Below are 11,673 nucleotides of genomic sequence, written 5' to 3'. Positions count from 1 at the left end.
ACTAATAAGGAAAACTGAGAGGAGACAAAAATAATATCGGAAATTGTGGTAGCAGGGCACCTGGGTGCTTCAGTTGGTTGAGCATCTGACTTTGGCTCAAGTCATGATCTCAAGGTTTGTGAGTTTGAGTCCTGCATTGGGCTTGCGGCTGTCAGCGCAGAGCCCAAGTCAGATCTTCTTTTCCCCTTTCTTCTGTCCCTCACACTCTCTCTCAAAAGTAAACAAAATGTAAAAAAAAAAAAAAAAAAAAAAAAAAAAAAAAAGAAATTGTGGTAGGAAGAAGTTTAAGATGACTTCCATTTTTTTCTCCCCGGTGTAAACATATTGTATATTTCCTCTCTTTGATTTTAGGCATAGCCTGTGAATATGATGGGCTTTCACTCCTCTGATCATATTATGTTCTATAGCAGAAATGATTTTTTAGGTATAAATAAAAGTTCTGGACAGATGTCTTTGAATTAATTGAAAAAGAGTTTATCCAGATGGTCTGAGTTAATCAGTGAACTGGCTAAACCTGGGACCAAAGGTCAGTGAGAAAGAAGTCAGAAGTTCAGTGTGAGACATCACGTGGCTGTGAAGGAAGCTCCAGGATGAGGAAGTGTGGACCACTGGAAAAGTTCCCAGGCTGACAGCTTGCAAGAGAATAGAGGCTTCCCTACTATAATGATAAAGAAGTGAATGCTGCCAACAATTGCCTGAGCTTGAAAGAATTGAGAAAGGAATACAGCTAGGCTAACATCTTGAGATCATTCTTTTGAGATCCTGGTCAGAGAACATAGTTCACTCATGCCTGGACTTTTGATCTAAAGAAACTGTGAAATAAATCTCAGTTGTTTTAAACTTTCAAGTTTGTATTATTACATTTTAGTCATAAAAAGTTATTAAAAGAATACAGAAAGGCTGTATCCCAATAGAACCTATAAACATCAAAAGGATACTAAGGGAAACCCAAAACTCTCCAAACATAAATTCTACACTTGAGGATGGACCAATTCTTTAAAGGACACAAATTATCAAAATTCATCCAAATGAATAGGTAAAAGAGGGAGGCAAAATACTAGTAGATAATGACCAAGTAGAGTTAATTCCTAAAATGCAAGATTGACTCATTATTGAAAAGTCAGTCCATGTAATCTGCTATGTTAATAGTCTAAAGAAAAAAATCATAGTATGAATTTCAAGAAATTTCAGAAAAATTTCACATTAATTCATGGTAAAGACTCTCAGCAAATCAGGAATAGAAAAGAGCCATCTACAAAACAAACAAAAAAACCTGTATATATAACACCATTCTCAATAAAAATTAAAAAGTCAATGTTCTCTTTCATGAATGGGAAAAAGGCAAAAAAAATAACTGTGATCATTACTGTTCAACATTATACTGAGATATCCTGCCATTGCATAAGGCAGGCAAAAGAAATAAAAATCACATAGATGGGGGAAAAAGACATAAAAAATTCTCCTTTTTTTTTAACATTTATTTAAAAAAAATTTTAATGCCTATTTATTTTGAGAGAGAGAGAGGGAGAAGGAGTGAGTGGGGTAGGTGCAGAGAGAGAGGGGGGCAGAAGATCTGAAGCCCAATATGGAGCTTGAACCCACAAACCATGAGATCATGATCTGAACCAAAGTTGGCCACTTAACCCATTGAGACACACAAGTGCCCTAAAAGATTCTCCATTTTCAAATAATATTATTGCCTATGTAAGCTTTTCCAAGTACTCTGTAGAAAATATGCACATAACTAGTTTAGCAAATTCGTAGCGTACAAGATCAACAAACAAAAAATAATTGTATTTCTATATAGTAACAACATACAATTGGAAATTTAGATTTAAGAAATACCATTTAAAGTAATTCCAAAATGGGGTCCCTGGGTGGCTCAGTTGATTGAGTGTCTGACTCTTGATTGCAGCTCAGGTCGTGATCCCAGGTCATGGGATCGAGAGCCCCATGTCAGACCTATGTACCTAGTGACAGCATGGAGCCTGTTTGGGATTCTCTCTCTCTCATCCTCTGCCCCTCCTCCACTTGTGTTCTCTCTGTCTTTCTCTAAAATTTTGCAAGAAGCTCCAAAAAATTGAAATACTTAGGTACAAAACCTAATGTATGAACATAATGTTTCCTGAAATCTAAAAAATGCTGACGAAAAAAATAAATGGAGACCAAAATAAATGGAGGTATATGCTACGTTTGTGAATTGGTAGGCTCCATGTAGTAAATATTTTCATATTATCAAATTGATGTATATATATTTAATGTAATGCCAGTTAAAGCCACAACAGGATTTTTGGTCAGTATATATAATCTGATGATAAATTAATGTGTAAATTAAAAGTACCTAGAATAACTGAAACAATTTTGAGAAAGAAGAATAAAGTTGGGGGAACACTTTAAGTAATTTCAAGACCTACTATTAAGCAATTATATTCAATAAGTATGTTATTGGCAAAAGGATAAATACATTAAGTCATTGACACAGAATAGAATATTAGAATTCTACAAAAGTGGCCAACTGAAGTTTTACAAATTTGTGAAAGCAATTCAATGGCTAACGAATGTTATTTTTAGCATTTGATGCTAGAACAATTAATTAGACATCCATATTGAAAGAAGTAAACTTTGATTTATACTAACTCACTCCAACTGAATGATAGACATACATGTAAAGCATAAGTCTATAAAACTTTTAGAAGAAAACACAGATGAAACCTTTGGGAACTGAGTTAGGCAAGGGAATTTTAGAGAGAACATCAAAATAAAATCCATAAAACAAAAAAATAATGGCAAATTGGATCTCATTTTTAAAAAGATGTGTGAAATACCTTATTAAGAGGATGAAAATACAAACTAGGGAAAGTATTTGCAAATCACATACCCAATAAAGGACTTGCAATTAGAATATATAAAGAGCTCTGGAATCCTGATCATAATTTATCTCTGAACACCTGTGTGAACATTTTTTGCATGAATGTTAAGTTTTATTTCTCTAGTATAAATATGCCAGATTAGAATTCCTGGGTCATATAGTAAGTATTTGTATAACTTTCTAAAGATTGCTTGTTCATAAAACTGGACTATCCAAATATCCTATGGATGAACAGAGAAACAAAAGTAGTATATCCATACAATATAAAACTACTCAAGAATTAAAATCAAAAATCATTGACACATGAAACAACTGAGATGAACTTCAGAGACATTATCCTGAATGAAAATAGCCCAAATCAAAATATTACATATTATACTATTCCCTTTCAATGTCATTTTGAAAGAGACAAAATGATAGTGATAGAGAATAGATCAGTTTTCCATGTATTATGGATTGGGTTAGGATATGAGTATAAAGAGACAACATCAAGGATTTTGGTGGTGGTGTTATTGTTCTGAATATTGGTTGTCATGGCATTTACAGATTCTCAAAATATATTAAAATTCTAGAGCTCCACATCAAAAAATAGGTATTTAGTTTAAAAATAAAAAGAAATTAAAAAATGAAAATGTAGAAGAAAATATTGCTGAATTACGAATCAAAGAAAGAGGAGTGCCTGGGTGGCTCTGTCAGTTGGGTGTCCAACTCTTGATTTCAGCTCAGGTCATTATCCCATGGTTGTTGAGCATGGAGCCTGCTTCAGATTCTCTCTCTCTCTCTCTCTCTCTCTCTCTCTCTCTCTCTCTCTCTCTCTCTCTCTCTGCCCCTCCTCCTCTGTGTGTGCTTTCTCTCTGACTAGAGATTTTTGTATGACTTCTAGTAATATTGGAATATTGGACCTAAGATTAACAAGTACATTTAAAATACAAGTTTCATAATTGGTTTTCAAAATTCATTTCACTCAAAGCATGTTTTTGTTTGCTTCAGTGAAAAGTTTTAAGCAAAAAAAGTTAGTATATTATTTGATTTTACCATTTCCTACTATATCCTAAAAAAGTAGTCAGTAAATACAAGATTCCTATCATTATGCTACATACAGTCTTTGGAGGAAGTAGGTGTGGAGTAGGATATTGAGGAAGCAACACGACAATGTAAGAGAAAATAAAATATGAATCACTCTTTTAAGTACCTTATATATTTAACAAGAAAATAATTAAGTTCATCAAAATTTATAATGCTTATAATGCTATGAGAATTACTTTCTATGCTATTTGTTTACATAACAAATCAATGCTCAAAATCTAAAATCTAATAAATATCTTGAAAACAGTAACAATTATCTGAATAAATCAACAGGTATCTATATTAACATATCCAAACTAAAATAACATTTAGAAAAAAAGTGGCCATGTCTTTTTTTGTAAAGAAATAAAAAATGAAGGAAAGAAGGGAGAGAGAAAAGGAGGAACACAGAAAAGTAGTTGCATGTACAAGATAGGTATCATTTTCATAATGTTCTCTGAAGAAAGTATAAAGCAAAATACATGCAACTTTAACTTTTCTTGTACTTACATTGCAACAGTAAAAAAAAAAGAAACTAATTTTTAGATATAACACATATCTTACATGTTATTATTTAATATTAAATATAAAGTAGATACCTATTTTAATAATGAGTTATAATTCCAATATATCTAAAAGATTATGTTAACATGTAATCAATGTAAAACTTACTTGAGAGATTTTTATATTATTTTCTTAGTACAAAACCTTTTTTTTACTAAATATTTGAAATTTTTACATATTTCAAGTTTTATACTAAATTTTCATCAAGATTACATGATCTGTATTTAGATTTAATAAAACTGAGTTTAAAAAGTAGATTTACATGCTTGTTGTTCCAAATTTACTTAAACATTTTCCAGTAATTGAATTAACAATTTAAAATTTCAATTTATACGTTTATATTCAATTTTAAAATAGTAAAATAAAAAATTCAGTTCTAAGGTCACACTAGCCACATTTCAGGTGTTCATTAGTCACATGTGGCCAGTGACTTTCATTTTGGACAGTGCATTTCTAGTACATAAATTTAAATTATTTAAATAAAAATAGACAATTTTAGTAGGTTATTCTCCTCTTGGAAATGTCTTGGCATCTTGTAAGTTTTATAATGAAAACTTTTGTCTACTGATGCTTACTCCTTGAAATATTAAGTGTGTATTGACTTTAAAGACAAACAGGAAAAATGGACATTGTTTATATTTTTATTTTTTATGATGATACTTTGATAAAACTGTCTTTTATGCTGGTATTTGAGAGTAGCAGTCAATCTGGTATATTAATTGTGAGCATTCTCCCTTTTGATGCATTTGCTTTACTGGGATTCAGAATAAAGTGATGTAGTTTTTTGCAATTTGTTATAATTTAATTGGTTAAAATTCTCTTTTCTCAATATATTAAAATGGTATAATTGTACAGTGTAAAATCAGTAGGCTAATTTTATTTTCTATAAGGAACAGATGTCAGGGCAAAATCCTCCTAGCTTTTGAAAAGCCCCAGGCATTATGAAAAGAAGTGATCATCTGCAAAAGTCAGTTTCATGGATAAACAGAAAAGTGGGCACTTTTTAAATTTAAGTATTACTTTGCATTTTTGTGTCTAATTCCACACTCTGATATCCCAAGTACCTTCTTAATTCCCTGTTATATCCCTCAAGACTCCAAGAGCAACTTCCATGTTAATTCATATCATTATAATTCTCTGAAATGGAGAGTGTAGCAAATGGGAAATTGCTAAAGAGTAAGGGATTTCAAATTTGGACAAATATTCACACCTTTCATCATGTGCATAAATACATCTTTTACCTTATGAGCATATAACGTAAGGTCATCTATTGGCAAATATTTTTGGAGTTCATCAAATTAAAAGAAAATTTGTCATGTGTTTTCATAGAATCACATAGGGACATTCAGTTTTCATATATCAACAGAATTCTTTATATCGCCTTATTCAAAATATACTATAGGTCAGCTGTTTGGCTGGATAAAGTAGATTTTTCTTGCTGACTGCAACTTGATGCCGGGATGGCCTGGACCCAGGAGTACTATAGCTATGTGGGGAACACAAGATCCAAATTAAATGTGCATGGAGCTTAGAAATAAAAGTGGTGAGAAAATCATAAAACAATAAACTAAGTCCGCATAAAAATGTTTGAACCTCATAAAAAAATGAAGCCTGAATGCAGACATTTTTCATTTTTTTCTGTGAACCATGTTTCTCCTTGCAAGATAGTTTTGCTGGGTTTTGGGGCAGTTACCATGACTAGGTAATAAATAATGCAACTTGTTTCATATCAGTTTCTTCCTACAGAAATATAATGATTTATCTTTTTTTTAGTGTCTTCTGCTCTGTAAAGAAAGTATGTGGATGAATAAAGTCATGACTTTAGAATACACTGAACACGAAGGACTGGTGAGGTTTAACACTCAGTAAAGATTAGCTTCTCTTGCAAATAATTTTGTCGAGGAATTCTGGAGCCTTAAAAAATAAAATTCATAATTGTTTCTTCAACTACAATTTGAGACTTTCTTATGGCTATGGTAAGAATCTGTTAGAATTCACCACAGATTTACCGGGAATCCAGTTAGCACTATTTTGTGCACGATCGCTACATAGAAAGAGAGTAGTAAGATAACTATCAATAATAGCCAAGTTATGGAAAGAGCACAAATGTCAACCAACTGATGAATGGATAAAGATGTGGTATATATATACAATGAATACTACTCAGCCATCAAAAGAATGAAATCTTGCCATTTGCAACAACCTGGAGGGAACTAGAGTGTAATTATGCTAAGAAAAATAAGTCAGAGAAAGAAAAATATCGTATATTTTCACTCATACGTGGAATTTAAGAAAACAGATGAACATAGGGGAAGGGAAGGAAACATAAGCTGAGGATTGCTAGAGGGGGAGATAGATGGGGGCATGGGCATTAAGGAGGGCACTTATTGGGGTGAGCACTGGGTGTTATATGTAGGTAATGAATCACTAAACTCTACTCCTGAAACCAGTAACACCATTTCATGAAATATTATGTTGACTTTCTTTTTATACCAATTTATTAATAAGAGGAAATTAGATTCTCTTGAATTTATGTTTTTCATCCATATAGAAAGGAGATAGATTTTTTTTCAACTCAATTAAAAAAATTTTTTTTATTAATGTTTATTTTTGAGAGAGAGAGAGACAGAGCGTGAGCCGGGGAGGAGCAGAAAGAGAGAGAGAGAGGGAGACACCGAATCCGAAGCAGGCTCCAGGCTATAAGCTGTCAGCACAGAGCCCGAAGCGGGGCTCAAACTCATACCATGAGTTCATGACCTGAGCCGGAGATGGACGCTTAATCAACTGAGTCACCCAGGCGCCCCTCAACACAATTCTTAAACAGAATACCAACTTTTATTTTTTTTAAGTGACCATATTTTTTAATAGGACTATTGTGGCCTCAGTATGTTTAAACAAATTTCTCTTAACTATATTTCTTTCCTAGTAATGGCTTATAACCAACTAAATTAGTATATTTAATGCATATTTCTGATTAATATATAAATTTAGACATTGGTAAAATCCCATTGTATATCTTTTTCAGTTTCTTTAAAGCAAGAAAATCAGACATTAGCTAAAATATTTTTTGTTTCACTTAGAGATCTTTATTTTTTCAGCTATAAATTTTGTTGATTTCTTTTTCTTTTCACAAATTTTCTTAAGAAAGGGAGTAGAGGATTTGATGTGATAAAATATGAAATATATCTTTACAGAAAATATCAAAAATATTTATTGTATACTCTATTACCAACAAAGGCACTGCTTTTGTTATTTTCCTATGATTCTGTTAATCCATGTACCACTTTGTTGTACTTTTTTTTTTTTGAGGAACCATTCCTTTGAACAGTGTTAAAAAATGTTAAATTCTGTTGTATACATATCAACTCCTCCTTGCTGAGTAACATTTATTTTATATCAAGAAAAAATCGATTAAATGATATCCTGATATAGAAAACTAGTATTAATTATACACAATGAAATCACCATACGGTAGTGATGAGAAAGAGGGGTGTGAGAGAGAGACTGGGATGAAGAGTTTATTTCTTATTGGCTCTACACCTCCACTGTAAATCAGTGAAGGTGTTCTTATTGTCAGTCAATAATGTACCTTTGCTGATGAAACATACATTACTTGGATCACTGCCATCTGCTATGCTGGGGATAAAGACCTGTAGGATCTCAAGTGTGTAGTTAAATTACTTCCATGCAGAACATATTAGCCACAGAATGGACACTTAGCCCTTTGCTCCTGCTAGGAGCTGGAGAATATTTTCTGAGTAGCACAAATGAGCACTTTACCATTTGGGGTAAATTTACAGGTAGCAGTAAGTTAAAATGAAAGGTTAAACTTAAAGAGCATGAATAAATTGGTTGAGATAACTTCTCTAGCAACTTATGTGTTTTTTTCCTATTAAATTTGAATTTTTAGTATTTAATATTTTGAATATTATGTCGTAGTATGATAGGAAAATGTAGCTCAATCATTTCCTCACAGCCTAGTTAACTGAAGTTCTGTATCCCTGCTCTGTCTTCAAGGGCCATAAAATGGGAAAAAATAAAGAATAATCAAATGCAGTGCCACATAGGCTTAGATAAGATGGATCCCGTATTTTATTTAGAAGGGTCTGTATATCGCAAACAAAAAAAGACGACAAGTTGTTTAAAAGACACATGGAGCCTATACCTTGGAATCTGGCCCTCAGTACTGGGAGGGTACACTTTGTGTTTCAGTGCCCACGATCATGAGCAACATCCTCAGGCTCCAGAGAATGCTTCTCCACTGGAGCTGTGTGTCCTTTGGCAACCATGGCCTGATGGCATTAGGGTGTGACTGGTGCCAGTGTGTCTGGGATGATACTCCTTTCAACTACAAGGAAGATTTGAGTGGTGAATTTCTTTGGAAAGAGCAAAGACAAATTAGCCTTTTTATGTTTCAGTTTGTGGTCCTGGAAGTACTCCTAATTTAATTCAGTATTTACAGCAGTTGCACATACGAGGAACATTTTGTAGCATTAAACAGTCATATCAGTCCTAGATTTGCATATATACATGTGTGGGGATAACATCCATGGAGCCTAATACTCTTTGTAACGTTGAATAGAGCTATATCATTACTTTAAGGATAGTGAAATTGCGATATAAGTGACCATTATTTGTATGATGAAGTTGAATTACTTATAGTATTTACTGACCCTTTCCAATATTTGATCAGAATATGTAGAGTACATTGTTTATTTTTAAATCTAAAAATTGATTATTTCCCTTAGAGAGCAGTTCTTTGACAACAATTCAGAAATTCATCTTATTTGCAATTGTTTTCAATAAAATAATCTCTGTAAAATACTGGCTTTAACAAAACTGTACTGAGACAACGCGGCGGCGATGTCCGCGAGCCAGGCGAGTGCCGCGGCGGCAGCTGCGGGGTTCTCGCACACGCACAGGGCGGGGCAGGGCAGGGCGGCAGGGCGGGTTGGGCTTCGGCCTCCCTCCGGTTCCCAGTAAGGATAATACTATCCTTAGTTATAACCATAATGAGATGAGTACTGGCAGTGGTGTTAAGTGCCATTTTGAGCTGGCGGCCAGCGCAGAAGCAGCAGCAGCAGAGGCGGAGGCACCGGTGCCTCTTTCTCTTCCCCTTCAGCCTGAGCCAGGGGAGGGCAGGCGCCCGGGTGGCTGGAGGCGGTTCCGCTGCCCAAGAATGGGAATTCTCTTCACCAGGAAATGGAGACTGTTCGATCACCAGAGGCACAGAGTTATCATTGTTGGGCTGGATAATGCAGGGAAAACTACCGTCCTTTACCAATTTTCTATGAATGAAGTTGTACATGCATCACCTACAATTGGAAGTAATGTAGAAGAAATAGTGATTAATCATACGTGTTTCTTAATGTGGGATATTGGTGGACAAGAATCTCTTCGTTCTTCCTGGAACACATACTATACTAACACAGAGTTTGTAATTGTTGTTGTGGACGGTACAGACAGAGAAAGAATTTCTGTAACTAGAGAAGAATTGTATAAAATGTTAGCCCATGAGGACATAAGGAAAGCTGGATTGCTGATTTTTGCTAGTAAACAAGATGTTAAAGAATGCATGACTGTAGCAGAAATCTCCCAGTTTTTGAAATTAACTTCTATTAAAGATCACCAGTGGCATATCCAAGCATGCTATGCTCTTACTGGAGAGGGATTATGCCAAGGACTTGAATGGATGATGTCACGATTTAAGATTAGATCTCTACTGACCTCTTCTCATAGACTTTGTATAAACCAAGTGCTGGACTTTATCTGAAGGCTGCAAAAATTAATGGTTTAGATATATTTATAATAAACTGATTTAAACTTTTTCTATAAGAAGAAAAATTAAGACCACTCATTTGAAAACAAAGATGAAGTCTCACTTTCCAATCTGCTTTCTCATTAGTCCCTTCCAAAGCAAGGTCTTTAAAGCTGTGATTGCCATTTTTCTCGTAATGAATCCTCTCAGGACATTGTGTAGCCTCTGGTAAGTACAAAGGGAGAAGGAGACATTTTTAACTTTAAGAGCTTTATTGTCAGTATAAGCCTCCCTAGTTGAATGTTGTTCTCTTCTTGTTCCATTAAGTCAGACTACAAATCAGCACATATTCAGTTTCCAATATTTTAAAATGTAAGGTTACTTATGAAAAGTATTTTACATAAGGTTGTATATCTAATGTGTATATACTTCAAGTTCAAGTTTATGGCTTTGATTTATGTTCCAAAGAAAAGCAAATAACACAAAAGGTAATACTATCCTTAGTTATAACCATAATGAGATGAGTACTGGCAGTGGTGTTAAGTGCCATTTTGTGCTTTCCCCTGTGTACTCTGTATTGTACTAACCAACCCACAAAATTATTGAGCTGCTCTTAAAAAAAAAAAAAAAAAAGCGAATGAAAAAGAAAGAAAAGGAGAAAGCTCGACATTTTGTACCTATTTTTTTGTTGATCAAATTACATACATGAAAACATGTAATCTGAGTGGAGTATCTGCAAACTTTCAGTTTAGTGTTAGGAATGGACAGAATTTCACATTGAGCAATTCTTGTTCCCTTTGTTGGATCTATGCCATCTAAATTACTGAGAAAATTGTTAATCCATTAATCATTAATTATGATTAAAATTATCAAGTGATTTTTTCCCACATTAATTGGAAGCTATTGTGTAAAATATGCCTACCCAAAGAAGTATCATCCTATAAATATTATAAAATAATTTACCTAGAGTCTTCTTAGGTATTGAATTATACAAGCAGTTAGAGTGAGTTTGAGATAAAAAGTACTTATTTTCTAAGCAACAAAGGTTATTTCTTAATTTGAAAATTTCTTATTTCTGGAGTTGGGATAGTTTGAGATTTTTTTTGTTTCTACGCTTTTTTTCTTTTTCACTTCTTACTAACCAGTGTGAATGCATTGACAACTATAAAATACAATTTTCTTAATGCTATTAAGAGTTGATCAATGCATGATAAATTATTTTTACAAAGAAGTAACTTGGCCCCAAATATCTTATGTTTGGCTAGTGTATTTTGTTTTTCACTGAAAATGGAAAGATATGAAGGTTGAAGGTATTTTTATTGTACTTGTAAACAGACTTATCCTAAATGTGTTCACACATATTTTTGGGTACTCTCTTTGTATATGTTTCATGCCCTGAAAATCTGAAGGCTGATCC

The 11,673-nt window shown here is 33.5% G+C and overlaps 1 protein-coding gene across 1 annotated transcript; it reads left to right on the top strand.

Moving 5' to 3' along the window:
- The first annotated feature begins 9,648 nt into the window (after positions 1 to 9,648).
- LOC131484835 (ADP-ribosylation factor-like protein 5A) lies at positions 9,649 to 10,919 on the top strand. Its single transcript, XM_058683537.1, has one exon. It carries the CDS (start codon positions 9,678 to 9,680, stop codon positions 10,269 to 10,271), a length of 594 nt encoding a protein of 197 aa, XP_058539520.1. The 5' UTR covers positions 9,649 to 9,677; the 3' UTR covers positions 10,272 to 10,919.
- The last annotated feature ends 754 nt before the right edge of the window (positions 10,920 to 11,673 follow it).

This window comes from Neofelis nebulosa, chromosome 9 (genome assembly GCF_028018385.1).
Source record: "Neofelis nebulosa isolate mNeoNeb1 chromosome 9, mNeoNeb1.pri, whole genome shotgun sequence".
Lineage (NCBI taxonomy): Eukaryota > Metazoa > Chordata > Mammalia > Carnivora > Felidae > Neofelis > Neofelis nebulosa.
This window is presented reverse-complemented; position numbering and strand designations above follow the sequence as displayed.

Coding starts and splice junctions, on each gene's coding strand:
- LOC131484835 (XM_058683537.1), top strand. CDS start 9,678: ATGGGAATTCTCTTCACCAGGAAATGGAGACTGTTCGATCACCAGAGG.